A 16,329-nucleotide genomic window follows, 5' to 3' on the forward strand; every position below is an offset into this window, starting at 1 on the left:
GTTAATTGGATGAGTAGAAAAGATACTGCAATCTAGGTCAAGTCCTTCAGTCCCCCTCTTCACTCCTCTCATTGCTGCCAGAGTGAAACGGTATTTTGCATGCTGCCTCTGCCCCGCACACTGTTCTGTAGTGACTGACTGAAAAGGAATTTCACATACACTTTGTTTTTTTTTATAGCTGACCCACTTCTCTGTAAAAGGTTTGCATTGCATAAATCTTATTCCTTGCTGAAGGAGTGTATAAGGAAATTTGCAGCTATTGCTGGCTTCTGTAGCTGCAGCTGGAATTCTCCTCCTAGAAAGGACTGGCCAGGAGGTAGGAGGGCTGTGTTAGGTATGAGGTTGAGATGAACCTAATGAGCAGGTATTGCTGCCTGTCCCTCCAGAGCATGCAGGAGTTTGAGCTAATAACTCTTCAAGTTGCTGTGGATTCATGGCTTTTATGAAGTTTAAATTCTATTTCCAGGAGAAAGCCCAAGTGTAAGTGATGATTAAGTTTACAGCATTAGGTTGCCCAACTGTAATTCCTCCTTTGTATAAGGGAATAATCAATAGCAAGAATTCCAAAGTGCATTTTTACCAAAGCTTGCTGGAAACAGTAATGGACTAAGGTGTTCTTTCATATCCAGTCTTGGAGAATCTCTTATTTAAGCCTTGATGGACAGATTGTTGTTAAAAACAACCAAACAAAAAAAAACACCGGAACCCCCTCCCCCCCCCGAACAAAAACAAACAAAACCCCCCAACCACTTCAAACAGAAGTTTCCATGAGGCTTTTATCCTATGTAATTTTGAATAGTGGCATGATACACTGTCATAGTTACATGGGCAGAACTTACTCTGATTGCTTAGAGCTTTCTTAAACTGAAAAGTAAGGCCAACTCTTGCTTCTGGCAAAGGATGAGCTATAAAAGAAAATCGAACAGTATCACCCAGTAAGAGTTGTTTTGTGCGGGACAGGTCTGGGGGAGGGGATGTCTTTTTTAATTCCCTTAACAAGGATTTCAGCTCCTGTATTCATGAATGATTCATTGCAGCCTTCTAAGGAGCTGCTTGCCTGTGGTGTAACTGCATTTTAGTGAGGTGCATGCTAATTTGGTGCCCTGAGAATGCTCTGAAGCTATTAACTAGCCTTGAACCTTGGTATATGTGAATGAAGGTGTTGATTAATTTCATATGATAAATGGAGTGTGTTCCCTGTCATAATGTTCATCCTTCTTTGCTAGTAATCAGTACTAAATGTTTGGTTTTGTTTAGCAGTTGCTAAATTTCCTGAAGATCTGGCGTTGAAACTGGAAGGAGCGTGTTCCTGATGTCATCTGCTGGAAAAGACACAGCAGTGGAAGTGTTCAAAGCCTTGTTTCCAGCTTGTAGTTTCTAACAGTATATTTTAATTTTCTATTAGCTTTTTTCATTTTGGTATTTAAAGATGGAAAGATAGCAATGTAATGGAGATATGGATAACTTGGTGGTGTAGCACTTTTTGGGGTGGGGGAAATGGTCATGTGCTGCTTCAGGAAAACTAAATATGGTTGCTGTTAGTACTTCTGAAACTTAATATTTCTGTTTTGTCAGTAAAATACCAGACTATAACAAGAACTGTAGAAATTCTTCATGCAGAAGAGTGTTGAAAGCTGAGCTGAATTGAGAAAATCCTATTCTTCCAACTTTCAAGAGCCACAAATAGCAAGGCAAGGGGGAAGACTGGCTGACAGATGAGATTGAAATGGCTTTGCCAGAATTGCTTTTTTTGCTCTGCTGCTGCTGCTAGTAGATGGTCAGATTCCCAGATGCTGCAGTTTTATTCCCTGTAAAGTTTAGGGGCTTGAAATGTGAAACAAGTAACAGGTAATTAGGTATCACAGATTGCTTCTGCATCAGGTTTAGCCTAATTACAATCTGGTGGCTTTAGGGATGAGTGAATGGGCAGTTGGCATCGGGGAAAGCTTGACCCCTGGCAAGTTCCCTCTGCTTTGACAGTGAAGCAGTGGTGGCATGGCACTTTGCTGGAGCACTGACAGTTTAGGTGGAGTTGAGTGATACAGATACCTTTTTTTTTTTTAAGAAAGTTTCACTTAACTGTTGGAAGTGCCAATAATGAAAGAGTATTGATGTGGCAGGAGTAGGGCTACTTGACAGAACTTTCTGCAGATGATGTACCATCTAGGCCTAAACATTGGCTAATGCATCATAAGATGAAAGACCTTCCACATGGACATCGCTAAGGTACTCTCAGATTTTGTTGAGCTTTCCCTTATGCAGATAAGAGGTGACGTGAATATAGGTGGGGTGTACCTAGAAACTGTATTTTCTGCCCTTTGATTCCCATCAGGCACACTGGTAGGATGAAAAACAAATAGTATTGCATTGTCTGCATCTGCATTTGTGGTATGACATAAGCCACAAAATGTTGTGTGTGCCAGGGAAAGGAACAGTAGAAGCTCCTTGTGTTATGAAGGCACTATAATCTTCACTTGGGCGTTTGGCAAGCTTGTCAAACACAGGCTTGATGCAGCAGTAACACCATCTCTCTGATCAGCTCCTGACTGCATGCAGGAAACTTAAGACCTGCACTTCGGCTATGAAAACAAGTGTTGGGTCCAAAACGAGTAGAAGAGCTTTAGGAGTTCCCAAGGTGATAGCCACAGAGTGGGGAAGGGAGGAAGATGCAGCTCTTCCTCTTTGTATTTGTGATCCAGCATAGGGACTACTGCTGGTGCCAAGACTCTGAAATCTTTTCAGCTAAAGGAAAACCTGTTTGTTCCAGAGCTACTTAGGAGCTGGAGATCCTGTCTTACCTCCTGTTCCCAGTAGACTTGGTTGCCTGTGTTCTTTCACACACATTCATTTCAATTACTTTTGCAACTTTTACCATCTGAAAGTCTTCCTGACTCTGAATAATCAATTTGTTACAAAGCTATCATACAGTAACTTGTTCTCCCTAGAAATATAACTACGGAAGATGCTCAGGATAATATATTTTGTTGAACAGTGTGAGTTGTAATAAGCTGATAACTTTATCACAGCTGAGTTGTTTTTTAAATTGAGTTAGAACAATTTATCTCAGTTCTTAAAAGTTAAATTACTATTTCTGTCCTTCCTTCCCCACTAGTCCTGCTTCAGGAAAAGGAAGGCTGTACTGTATGGATTTGCTTTGAGTCACTCAGGCTTGCTTGCACTTAGTCTTGGAAGCAGGTATGTGTTTGGTGGTGGGCTTTCTTTTGATAGTCATACTGGGGATAAATGTTTGAGAAGCGTCTATTAGCAGTAATGCTCAGAGATATACAGTCAAGTGATGTATTCCAGTATTTCACTGGAAAGAAGTGTCTGATTCCCAACAACTTGGTCCTATTTGGATTGTTATGTGGTGTATGAAAATGTCAGGAGAGCGGAGTGTTAGTAGCTGCGTGATGCTCCAGCTTTCTGGATGGAAATCCCCACTAACCAGAGCTTTGTTCATGATGAGCAGTTAGAGCTGAGAGTGGGTGGAACTGGGAAGGGGAAGAGCAGTGGTGGGCTTAGTTAATTCCCATCTTTTGTTAGCACAAGGGAGTTCACTACATTGTCTTCATAAGCTCTAAAGGAAGAGTAAGTTTATTTTTCCTAGTAAGAAGCTAGGAGAATGACAAATGTAAGGAACTGTAAATCTAGTCTGTATCTTTTTAGAAAGAACCTAGATGAAATAGTATATGTGGAAATCCCTCCTAAGCTAAGTCTGGATCTTCAGCTTCTAACTACATGTCCAAGTCAACACCCTTGCTCTTGCTGGTTTTGACAACTGTGGACTAAACACAAAGGTGTAAGAACGGAGGTTCTCATTGCTTTCTTCCTAAGCTGTTTTCAGTTAATCATCAGTTGATCAATATAAACCTAGCCCTTTGTCTTGCTCTTGTGCTTGAAGATTATCTTCCTGTGGTTTCCCTCCTCCTGTCAAAGGACTGAAGAAAGGCATAAAATCCAAAATGGGGAGGTTATCTGGTGTGCCTAGTACTGTGTAAGAAGGTATCCTAACAGTTTTAATTCTGTTAAACCGAAGATGTAACTCTGTAACCAAAGATTTCTACTCACTAGAGAGACTTGGGATGCAGTTCAGAGGACATACACGTCCCACTTTTTGCAGATATAGTGGCCCAAGACACTTACGTTTCTTTACTGCATTCATTTAAACAGCACTGGTAACACTGGGCAATTTGCGTCTGTGATGTGTGGGTCAGTGTTTGGTAGATTTTCAGAGTGAAACCTGGGCTTTACCAGTGTCCGGTACCAAAAATTTAATTGTGTGGGCAGTAATCCCTCTTGTTCAGTCTGTGTGTCTCTCATTTAGAAGTGTGTGTTATCTTGCAGCTCGACCAGTGCAGCGCATGGGAATTGCTGTAGCTTTGGGGAGTTCCCTTTGAGAACAGACTGCTGTTACGTGAGGCTTAGAGGGAGAAGGGTTGTTGATTTCATTTTAAAAGATTTCTAAAAATGAGGTGAAAGCTTTGATGTAGAGATGAGATTGTTTTGGTTTGGGATTAACAATGCTGGAAAATGCATGCCAAACTACTCCCAAAGCAGCCAACCCTGGATAATCATGTTCAGAGGTTGGTTGGCTTGTTTTTAACTTTTAAACCCTCCTATATGCACTTAACGCTAATGCATCGGCACACTGATTGTTGTAAACTTTTATTATGTGAGCTCTTCGATTTTGATGGCTTCTGTCCTGTAGCTCCATGCCGTCGTGCTGGGGTTGCCAGGTTTACCGAAGGCATCTCTGCTGCTCGCCGCAGGTCCTCTCTGAGGTCCAGCAACTGAGGTGGAGGCTGCTCCCAACTGTGGGCTGGGCCACCTGCGAGATGATGTGTGCTGGCATGCCCCCCACTTTGCCTGCACTTCCAACCCCATCCTCCTCCTCGTCCCCGTCTTTCTTCCTCCTCCATCCTGCTGGCTGGGACCTGGTTGTCCTCATTGCTGACTTGAGCAGCAAGTTCAGACTCGTAGGAGAAATATTTTCCTGTAAGGTTAAGAGGACGCTTGCTTATGGGCAAGTCCTTGTTGTATAGGGAGATGCTGGAAATGCAACTTTCTGTGCTGGCAATCCCAGAGTCTTTGCATTTCGTCCTCAAAGTCAGGAATGCTGGTAGGCAGCACAGCCAAAGCAGAAGGATTCCTCTGGATCATGTTGCAATAGGTCAACATGGAACCTGGAAGCTGAATATGGACTTTGAGCTTGAGTTCAGTAAAACCATAACAAGAGACATGAACCCTGAAGTAATTCCTGTTGTTGCATTTGCTTTCCCTTTATAGTATCTCTTGCATTGAAACATCTTCCACTTGGGTGTTCCCCTGTTTTTATCACACATTCCAGAATCGCCCTTCTGTTTTAGGAATACTGTAATGACAAGGATTTCATGCAGCAAGAGCCCCGACTCTTACTATTCTATTGTTTGTGTTCAGTCTCTGGTACATCTAAACCACCCCTCAGTTCTCCAAGAAACATATCAGATATCTGCTCCAACAGTTTGGATGCAATTGCAAGCTTACTTTTTGTTCTGTAAACAGCCTGGGTAAAATGCAGTTTTGCTTATTCTACTATAGATTTGAGGTGTGACACAATCTTCCGCTCTTGCCAATGCTTGTAAATCTGTGATACCTGGGGAAACGTGGCAAAACTGAGGTGCTTGGAAGAGCAGAGGTTTCTTCATGTGTTTTGTTGCAGACTTTGTTCCGGTGTGTCAGGCGGGTGCTCGTAGGGGAGTCTCTCACTTTTCTGGGTCCACTTGATATAGCTGCCTACCTTGCTTCTGAAATATAATGCTTTAAATTTAATTGCAGGTGGTGTGAATAAATTCTTCAAATTCTTCACACTGTAAATACTGTAAGAGTAAGAAAGCTGCCTTTCTTCCAAGATGTAAAATTAGGATATACCTTTTCTTCTGATGATCCTGCTTTCTTGGAAACCTTTGCAGAAACTGGGACAGCTTCAGGGTGGAAAACAACGTGTACTATAACATAGATAACTCTATTAATGGTTTTTGTTAACAATGACCCTACTAGAATATTTCAACACCTAAGGCGGCAGAATTTCAGCATCAGGGAGACCATCTCAAGTATATGGCTTCACCTTTGTTGAACACTGACACTTTTCAGTATTAATAGCTAGGCTCAAGTAGTGAGGCTTTTTCAGTACCCAGTGATGGCACTTGCTAGTTTGTTCTTTGTATTAATCTCGACTAATGCTGAGGGTAGTACAAAGGTAGTTTATAAATCCTGACTCTTAATTTTAAAATGCCTCTCATTCAGTTCTGTGGCAGGTAGTAGTAGTTTATTTACACAGTAAATGAAAAAGGACTCAAGTGAAAGATCTGATATGGGATTACAAGGGGAGAAGAGAGAGGAGAAGGTCCTTAAGGTGTATCGGGTTTATAAAGAATCTCTTTAATCCTTGTTCCTGGTTCTTCTGGATCAGCTTGTAAAGCGGCACAGTTATTACTGCATCTGAAGATGTGAACTGCTTTGCTTATCTAAGTGGGCTCAGAGTTAGTATTAAACAAGTTTCTTAAAGAGCATGAGATGATGACTGTTATCAGGATAGTGCAAATTAATCTTGGTCCTGTGTAGCCAAAGCTAGTTGTTTAATCAGTTTCACCGGTGGTGGCGGTTGCCCAACACAAGAAACTTTGATCCTACAGTGCAGGATTAGCTAAAGTTAACGAAAGCATGGTGAGCCAAAATGGCCATGGAGCAATGCCTGGGTTAATGTCACTGGGCTGTTGTTGGCCTCTGTGCCTCTTTGTTAAAGGCAGTTACGGATAAAAGTGTGCCAGTTCTGTTTTGAGATATGTGAAGCAGTCCTGCGGTGGTGTGGCTCGTGCAGATTTAAATGTTCATTACCCCCGTTTGGGGTATTTGCAGAGCTTGGCGTTCTGCTTAAGGTTAGTTGATGGGGGGGCTGCATGCCTTTGGAAAATACGGGACTGGTGACTCAGAGTCCCCTGACCACTCTCAGGGGTGGGTTGTCCAACCTCTTCATTTCTGATTTGTCCTTAGATCTGGTTGGAGATCAGGTTGCACAGGAGATGTGTGTGTTTTGAGGTTTCTGGGAAGGATCCGACCACTGTAAACAAGCTTCTAAATTCCTGTGCAAACTTTTAGCTGTTAGATGAAGCCATGGCTGCTCAGCCAGAAAAGTTTGTTTTTCCAGATAAGCTGGTCTAGACCGAGTTTAAGTATCCGGTGCACTTCCCAAATCTTGGACCCTTCTCATGATTTTGTTCTATTTAAACCATACCTAATTGCTTAGTATTCACTGGATAAAATGTTTTCAGTGATCTAGAAGCCTTTAGACAATGGCCTGTTCCTGTTCATGCTTTTGCAATAATAGCGGTGTTTTATTTTTCCTCCTTAGATGTTGTCTTGGACTCGCGGATGATGAAAGGGTTTTCAATGCCTATTTTATGGAATAGGAGTAGTGAATCTGAGGACCCTTTTCTACAGTTATGCCTTACATGTCAAAGTTATCGGTAGTCATTCAGACTAAAATCCATAAAACTTTGAATCTGTACTTCTCTCTCTGACCATAACTTGCTTGATTTTGTTAGACTTGCAACTTTGTGTGCCTGTTTTTCCAGTATTTTGAGATGAAGAATGAGAATGTGAAGCTGTTTGAATGTTTTTCCCCTTCTGCATGCTTCTGCATCCTTCTCTCCCTCCTTCCCATGTTCCCAGTTATCCTAAGTGAAAGACTAAGATCCCTTCTTGCTGTGTGCTGGTTAGATTACATGGATCGCTACTTCCATAGATACTTTCTGAAGGCTGTTTCTGTCATTTTAAGAATGTCTGTATTGTCTAATCAAATTAATCTATCACAATAGTGTCTTGACAATAGATAATAACAGATGGCTACGGAAAAATCTTCAATTAAAAAAGAAGGCAAGTGTAGAGTGATTCTTGGTGGTTTTTTTTTTTCCCCTCAAAATACTCTCCCAGCTGTCTTTCAGTGAAGTTCCTAAACCGAAGGTGTTAACTTTGTATGGGAGTTTCCCATTCCTTGCCATGCATTGTTTAGCACTTGCAATAGCCTGTGGAAAGTGGTTCCTTGTATTTAACCTGGTCAGCTAGAAAGTACAGGGAACATAAAATTACATGGTGATATTTAACCTCAGACCTTTAGTGACTAAATCAGCTTCTTTTGATCACTTGAGGAAGGTCTATATCATAGAATCACACAACAACTGAGGTTGAAAGGGACCTCTGGAGATTGTCTAGTCTAACCACTCTGCTGAAAGTGAGGTTCCTAGAACATTGTCCAGTCCAAGGTTGGAGACTCCACCACTGCCCTAGGCAACCTTTTCCAGTGTTTGACCACTGTCAGAATAATAATTAAAAAAACCCAATGGAAAAAACCCCAACCACCACCACACTCAACTTGTGCCCATTACCTCATGCCCTCTCAGTGGATACCACTGAAGAGCCTGGCTTGGTTTTCTTTACAACCTGCTGTCAGGTGCTTGTACACATTGATAAGATCCCCCTGGGCCTTGTCTTCAGGCTAAACAATCCCAGATCTCTCAGCCACCCTCATAGAAAAGATGCTCCAGTCCTTTCAAATGATCTTCATTGCCATTTGCTGGACTTCTTCCAGTCTCTCTGTGTCTGTCTTGAACTGGGGAGCCCAGGACTGGACACAGCACTTCAGGTACTGTCTCACCAGAGCAGAGGGGAAGGATTGCATCCATCAGTTCTGCCTTATGCAGCCCAGGGTGCCGGTGGCCTTTTTTGCCTCAGGGGTACACTGCTGGCTCATGGTCAACAAGCGGTTGTTCCTCCCCAGGTGCAGGACTTGGCATTTCCCTGTGGGCTTGAGATGGGGTTCTGTCTGCCTGTTTCTCCAGCCTGTCAAGGTCCCTCTGAATGGCTGCACAACCATCTTGTGCATCAGCCATTCCTCCTGGTTTTGTACTGTTTGTGAACTTGAGGCTGCACTCTGTGCTGTTACCTGGTCATTAATGGAAAACAGTCTTGGACCCAGTACCAACCCCAATGTTTTGAAGTTTGGGATTTTTTTTACTACTTATTGCCAAGTAGCAGATAATCTGACAGCAGATAATTGTGTTTATGAAGACTATTTAAAAGTCTTTCCTCAGCAGAGGTGGCCAGAGTTTTGGTTGGTTGGTTTTGGTAAGCAAAGTAACACCTTAAGTCTCAAGCTATATTGTTAGCAGCATTAATTTCATGCAGTTTGTCTTCATTGGTGTATTGTGGGGTGGGGAGAGGGTCAAAGTAAAGTTTCTCATGTGTCTGTCGACCATCTGGGGTCAAGAGTCAAGGAAAGGTCTAGATGTTGGGAGCTCAGTCTTCACTCCTAGCAGACCGGCGGCCTTTTTGGCTACTTTTGTCTTCCTGAGTGTCTTGAGATACAGATTTGCATTATTTTGAAGTCAACTCTAATGATTAACCTGGAATTACAACCACTTTTCTTGTGCATTCGAGAATAGACCATTTTGTATTGATCTGTTTTTGCAGTACTCAGACTTGTGGCACTACATTAGTGGCTCTAGCAAAATGCTGCAGTTCTATACTTAGAAGCCACCTGAGAGTCATGTCCTCATCTGAATATTCTTGTACATCCAGCCCAATGGAAAATAAATTGGAGTTTGCACTGTGATCTGGCAGGCAAAATTATCTTTCAAGGATACTGATAGATAAGAATTTATAAGGCATCTCTGAGCAGAATGTCAGGTGAATTAAGTCAATAAAATCTACGTTTGATGCATGATGCTGTTCTGTAGTTAACCATGCAGAGCTATAAACTTCATTTGCAAGATCAACAACATGTGATCCTCAGTTACCTTTTGGCAATTCTGTTGATATGTTCTTTGCTCTTCTAGGCTTTCTGTTCAGAAACAGCATGTTCATGCTGGGGAGGGAAAAAAAGCAGCTCAAATCCCATTGTTAGCTTGCTTCAAGGGTGCTCACAGTTGTGTCACCCATTGAATCAGTCTTCTTTTCTTCAATGCTGTATTTGTTATAACCTAGTGTTAGCCATGCGTATTATTGAAGATGGGTTACTGTAAGCAAGAAGAAAAAAAAAGTGGGTCTCCTTACTACTCAGGCTCCTCTAATCAAAGTTTTATTTCTGATTTGTCATCTTCCTGATATGTCTTGTGTTCTTTGGTGTAATCTTACAAGAGAAAGTTCACCTTGACACCAGGACCTTTAACACCGTCAAACTGAGCTAGGAAAATTGTCTACTCACATAGCAGACTCTTTCAGTTGGTACGTCAATGGTGGTGACACCATGATAGGATGTCAGTCCCTGCAGTGGCTGAACACCCCACCATGAGTTTGTGAGAGGCCTTGTCCCAGACAAGACTGCAGGGAGTGCCTGGTGTTCCTCCTGGACGCCAGGATTGAAGATGATGGTAGCTTCAAGATTTTCCACCTGGGATGGGATAATCCTGACCAGTGGGAGGGGGAAAGAATCAGGGGGAAAAAAAAAAAAAGAAAAAAAAAAAGGTAAAACTCATGGGTTGAAATAAGAACAGTGTAATAGAACAGAAAGGAAGAAACTAATAATGATGATAACAACAATAATAAAAGGACAATAATAATAAAAGGATTGGAATATACAAACCAAGTGATGCACAACACAGTTGCTCACCGCTCGCTGACCAATGCCCAGTTAGTTCCTGAGCAGCGATCCCGCTGCCAGGCCAAACCCCCCCCCCCAGTTTATATACTGGGCATGATATCACATGGTATGGAATACCCCTTTGGCCAGTTTGGGTCAGCTGTCATGGCTGTGTCCCCTCTCAACTTCTTGTGCCCCTCCAGCCGCCTTGCTGGCTGGGCATGAGAAGCTGAAAAATCCTTGACTTAGTCTAAACACTACTTAACACACTGAAGTTTTCAGTTGTTGCTATCAACATTACTTTCATACTGAATCCAAGACATAACACCATACCAACTACTAGAAAGAAAATTAACTCTATCCCAGCTGAAACCAGGACAATGTACAAACTTGGGGGATGAGAAGCCCTGTGGAAAGAGATCTGGGGGTTTGGGTTGATGGCAAGTTGAACATGAGTCAATAGTGTGCCCTGGCAGCCAAAAAGGCCAGCCATGTCTTGGGGTGCATCAAGCACAGCATCACTAGCTGACCGAGGGAGGTGATTGTCCCACTCCATGCCGCACTGGTGTGGTGCCACCTTGAGTACTGTGTGCTGTTTTGGGCGCCTCGATATAAGAAGGACATCAAACTACTGTAGTGTGTCCAGAGGAGGGGTGACCAAGATAGTGAAATGCCTTGAGGGCTAGATTTATGAGGAGTGGCTGAGGTCACTTGGCTTGTTCAGCTGGGACAAGAGAAGGCTGAGGGGTGACCTCATCGCAGTCTACACCTTCCTCAAGGGGGGCTGTGGAGGGGAAGGTGCTGATCTCCTCTCTCTGGTGCCCAGGGATAGGATGAGGTCATGGAATGAAGCTGCGTCAGGGGAGGTTCAGATTGGACATTAGGAAAAGGCTCTTCACTGAGAGGGTGGTTGGTCGTGGGAACAGGCTCCCCAGGGAAGTGGTTATGGCACCAAGCCTGCCAGAGTTCAAGGAGCGTCTGGATGATGCTCTCAGTCATATGGTTTAGTTTTAGGTAGTCCTGTGTGGAGCAGGGAGTTGGACTCAATGGTCCTCGTGGGTGGTCCCTTCCAAGTTGAGATAGTCTATGATTGACCAGTGGAGCATGGGCTCTGCTGGAGTTTCTGGGTGAACCACCTGTGGGAGGAGGTGAGCAGACTGTGCAGCACCAGGGAGGACAAATGGGAGATTAACTGGTTATTTGCTGAGATGCTGTAGTGCAACAGCCCAAGCCCCACACTATCCAAGATGATAAAGTTAAATTCCCTTGCCAGGGGCAGTGTTGAAGATGGAAGTTTTTTCTTACTTTCAGCAGCAAAAAGCCTCCCTCTGCATGCAGACATTTGGGTGGAGAACAAGTACAGGGCTCTGGCAACACAAGAGGAGCAGTCAGTTCTGACAGACTGGCAAGTGTTGGACTGGTTGTGCCTGGTCTATGGGTATGACCCAGTGCCACCAAGAGGAAGCAGCTGGTGGTAATGGCTGGAGACTTCCTTCAATGAAGGATTGAGGTACCTATCCACTGAGCAGACTTGCTGTCCTGGGAAGCTTGTTGCTTGTGGGGAGACTGGATCCAGGATGTTATGGAGAAGTCGGTAGAGTTCTTCTGGTCTGTGGACTAGTACCTATTGCCACTCATGCATGTGGGCACCTGTAGGATCATAGGATAATCTGGTTGGAAGAGACCTCAGGAGCTCTCTAGTCCAACTTTCCCCTCAAAGCAGGCTCAGCTTGAGGTTAGACCACATTGCTTGGTGCTCAATCCAGTCAGGTCTTGATGAAAACCTCCAAGGGTGGAAATAGCACAGCCTGTTCTATTTCTCAACTGTCCTCATCATGAAGATGTTATTCATTATACTCACTTGGCACCTCTTGTTTCAGTTTTTGCCTAGTGTCATCCTTTCATTAGATGCCAGGGTGAAGAGTCTGGCTCCATTTTTTTAACCTTCTCATAGGTACTGGAAGTCTGTTATGGTGTCTTATCCTCAGCCTTTTTTTCTTTCAGCTTTCTTCAATCTCTAGGCTGAAGAAGTCCTCTATCTCATAACTTTGTCTTCCAGGGGAGGTAGTCTAGTCCCCTGAGCATCTTGGGGGCCCACTGCTAATATCCTCCCCACCCTCCGATTCATCAGCATCGTCCCTATATTGGAAGTGGAATAAGATCTCCCAAAGGAGACCTCGAGCAGATAAAAAGTTAATGCCAGGCCTTGGAAGCAAGTTTTAGAGGCTTTGGGAGTTCAGGTGGTCTCCTAGATCCTGCTGGTGAATGGGAAAGGCTTAGGCAGGAGGCAGATGTTGTCTGAGCATGAGCTTCTGCCTGCACAGTTAGCATTTATAGACATGGTGGGTTTTTTATGACCATGGGACTCTAAGGAATGAGGACTGATGGCAAAATATGGGATCCATCTGATAAAGATGGGCAAAAGCATCTTTGGGAGCATGGTTGCTAACAGTGTGGAGGGCTTTAAACTAGGTTTGTTGTGGGATGGAGACTGAAAACCAGCAGAGAAGTATAGGGTGAAGAGAGGCACTTGGGTTTCTGTGACAAGGGAACCTCTTCCACTTCTCCAGAGAAACTCTTGTACCTCCCCAGCACACCTGTGGGATAGCCTGAAATACTTGTATGTAAATGTGTTCCGCGTGGGACATCAGGAGTTGGAGGTCTGTGTGCAGTTTTGATACTAATAGCTTAGTTCCCTCTTGATCAGCTCTTGTTATGTGCAGAGCCCTCAATGTTGGTGAGATTAAACTCACGGAGGGATGGATGATTGGAGTGCTTTAGGTGGAAGGAAAGACATGGAAGATGAAGAAAGGTTTGCCTTCTGTGCTAAAGAACAGCTTTAGGAATGTGCAGAGCTGTGCTGTATAACTGCTGATGACTCAACTGGGAGATTACCAGTTGAGTTCAGAGGGGAGGGTGACAAAGGGAACATCATGGTGGGTGTTTGCTGCAGACCAGCTGATCAAGAAGAGCAAGTGGATTAACCCTCTTCAGACAACTGGAAAAAGCCTTATGAATGGGAAGTTGGTTCTGACTCTGCCCTGGCATCTGCTGGAAGCACAAGGTGATATAGGGCACAACCAATCTAGGAGATTTGTGGAATTGCTTGAGGACAACTTTTTGAGCCAGGTGCTGGACAAAGTGGCTAGAGGAGATCTAGCAGGGTGAAGAGAGCTGACTGGCAGTATGAACAGTGGTGCACAGTGGCACCTTTGGTTTCCATGACCGTGAAATGAGAGTTTAAGATCCTCTGGGAAATGAAGAAAGCGAGTAGAAGCGTAAAAATGCCTGGCTTTGGCTTGTTCAGAGAACTGATTCATGGGATCCTAGAGGAATCTCTCCTGTAGAGCAGAGAAACCCAGGAGAGCTGGTTGATCTTCAAAGCAACCTCCTCAGAGCACTGGAGTGGTTCCATTGCGATTTGAAGGAAGCCAAGCAGGTGTGGCAGGAGGCCAGACTGATTGTCTTGCTGAGCTCAACTACAGGAAAAAGTCCTGTGTAAGGAAGATGTGGGGACAGGTTACCTGGGAGAAATACGTAGAAGCATCCTGTGGGCATGCAAGGATGTAATTAGAAAAGCTTTTATTTCTTTCTGCTCTTAATGATATTCTCTGGTCAAACACGGTATTAGCTTGCATTGTGGTTGTGCCTAGTGAAAAATTAATGAAATGTGCTGTTGCCGCTCTCGGTATGAGCGAGATGGGACTTGTCAAGAGCCTGTCTATGTAGTGAAAGTGAAGAGAAAAAACACAGTGCCCAAGGAGAAAAATGCACACTTGTATTTTTTTGTGTGAGAAATGGCAAATGCCCTAAAGTTCCTTCCTTAAGGAATCATAGCACTATTTTATTTTTCTTCAAATTTGTTTTGCTAGCCGCAATGAAAAAGTTGACACCACAGATGGAAATCGAGATAACCTTAACTCTTCTTGCTCTCTGTGGGCTTTCAGCACACTGTGCAGAACAAGCTTTCAGGTTTTGTTCCAAGTTAATGGTATAAAAGTATACTGACTCTTTGGCAGTGCTGAGTGGACATGAATTAGGAGCTGATATAAATCTGAAAACTGCAGTGGTCTGACTTAAATCACTCTTCAACCACCTTAATTTTCTACCCTTTTGCTATGGGCATTCTTGGTTACAATACAGCCAGCAATGAAGTGGAATGAGTCACTGAGGCTGATACTAGAGTGAGTGTAAGCAAATCCCACTTAAATCTGTTTTAAACTCACTTTTTTCTACATGTGCTACTCTGCTGTTCAAGAAGTCACTAAAGCTGAAATGCTGTGCTGCTGTTCAGTGCTATGCTTCAGAGTATGCTTCATTGCAGCCAGCCAGCCTTGGCAAAAGACACATACCAGGTTTGGAAATAGCTAAGTTACCGTGAAAGTCAGGCTTTAACATAACCTAACAAGAGATTTAACATGATGAGAACATCAGCTAGGGTTTCCAAAGCTAAAGATGGTGCTAAACGTAGGTCTTTTGTTTCTCTAAGCAGACAGGTGCTGCAGTTCAGCAAGGTCTTTTCAGAGTTCTCACCAAAGAGAGCTAAATCTGCAGCTGTAAGGATAACTTAAAATGTTCTGGAGGGAATAAGGTGCAAGGGTTTAGAAGCCTTGTATTCTGCACAGCTGTTGAATGGAGGAAATTAAAACTGGTAATTTCTTTCTGCGAAGTCACTTGTAGGTTTTAATACTTAACATACTGATGGTTTGTTTTCTGGTTAAAGACATAAGTCAGAAAGCAAGGGCTGATGTGCTGGGCATGGGTCAAAAGCAGATGATTAAGAAGGAAACAAGGCATTTCCTGCCCATCCCCCCAGCACAAATATTGCTTAAAATATCCAAATGACGTGCAGTAACTGGCGTTTTCCTTCAGAAGTCTTAAGCATCCCTCTGTCTGCTGTTGTGAATTATACTTCTGCATTTTAGACCTCTTGAAAGGGAGGTGAGTGATGCTTAGGCACTGGTGTGTGCTTCATGCGGGCTGGGGAAGGGGCGGATGTATATTGGACAATTTAATGTAGGAAGCATTTTTGTAGACCATATTTATGACCTTTAAGCCTGAACTGTGCGCAGATTTTCAAAGAACCCTAAGAGTGTTAAATCCAAAATTTCCTTAAACTTTTTTTATACTTATGACCAAACCGATCAGTAGGTTTTTTTCAACTTTGCAAAGCTTAAGGATTTGGGTTTTGGAAGTTGTGTATCTGAGGTACCATGACAGTTCCTGAAGCATTCCCAAGTGAAGCCGATGGTTGTGAAGCCACCCTGTTACTGTGGAGCATTTAATTCTCCAAGAAGTGTTATCTAGGGGCAGCGCATTTGAAATAAAATTTGGGAATTGCACTAAAACAAGTCCTTTAGCCAGTCTTCTGGAGTCTCTTTGCTCCTTATATCCTTCAGATGGAAGGGGTGGTAATGAGATATGGGGAGGCTGATAGTTCTTCCTTGGTCATATCCTTGGAGAAGTCCAAACTGTTATATGTAGTTTTCTGTGCAGTCAAACATTAAAGTGAAAATGCAAATGAGTAACTTCTCTCAATCTGCTTTTGCTTGCCAGGTCCTGGAGAAATATCCAAATACACCTATGAGCCATAAAGAGATCCTTCAAGTTATCCAGAAAGAAGGACTTAAAGAAATCAGGTGAGTTAAGTACCCATACTGTTAAAATACATTCATACTTCAGTTCCAACTTAGTTTATTTTACTGTTAACTTCTATC

The 16,329-nt window shown here is 43.2% G+C and overlaps 1 protein-coding gene across 8 annotated transcripts in view; it reads left to right on the plus strand.

Moving 5' to 3' along the window:
- The window catches only part of LOC104830749 (putative Polycomb group protein ASXL2), an 80,301-nt gene that overhangs the window by 17,883 nt on the left and 46,089 nt on the right, over window positions 1–16,329 (plus strand). For 6 of the 8 annotated variants that reach the window (XR_774248.1, XM_010565874.1, XM_010565875.1 and 3 more), the window contains exon 2: window positions 16,169–16,251. Coding sequence is in view for 7 of the 8 variants with exons in the window: in XM_010565874.1 (XP_010564176.1) it covers window positions 16,169–16,251 (83 nt within the window). In the remaining variant the exon portion in view is untranslated. Of the gene's footprint in view, window positions 1–12,054; window positions 12,123–15,483; window positions 15,554–16,168; window positions 16,252–16,329 lie in introns of those variants that run through there. The other 2 variants (XM_010565879.1, XM_010565878.1) reach the window with 2 other exon arrangements.

The sequence above is a fragment of the Haliaeetus leucocephalus genome, unplaced genomic scaffold (genome assembly GCF_000737465.1).
Source record: "Haliaeetus leucocephalus isolate CR32 unplaced genomic scaffold, Haliaeetus_leucocephalus-4.0 Scaffold197, whole genome shotgun sequence".
Taxonomy (NCBI): Eukaryota; Metazoa; Chordata; class Aves; order Accipitriformes; family Accipitridae; genus Haliaeetus; species Haliaeetus leucocephalus.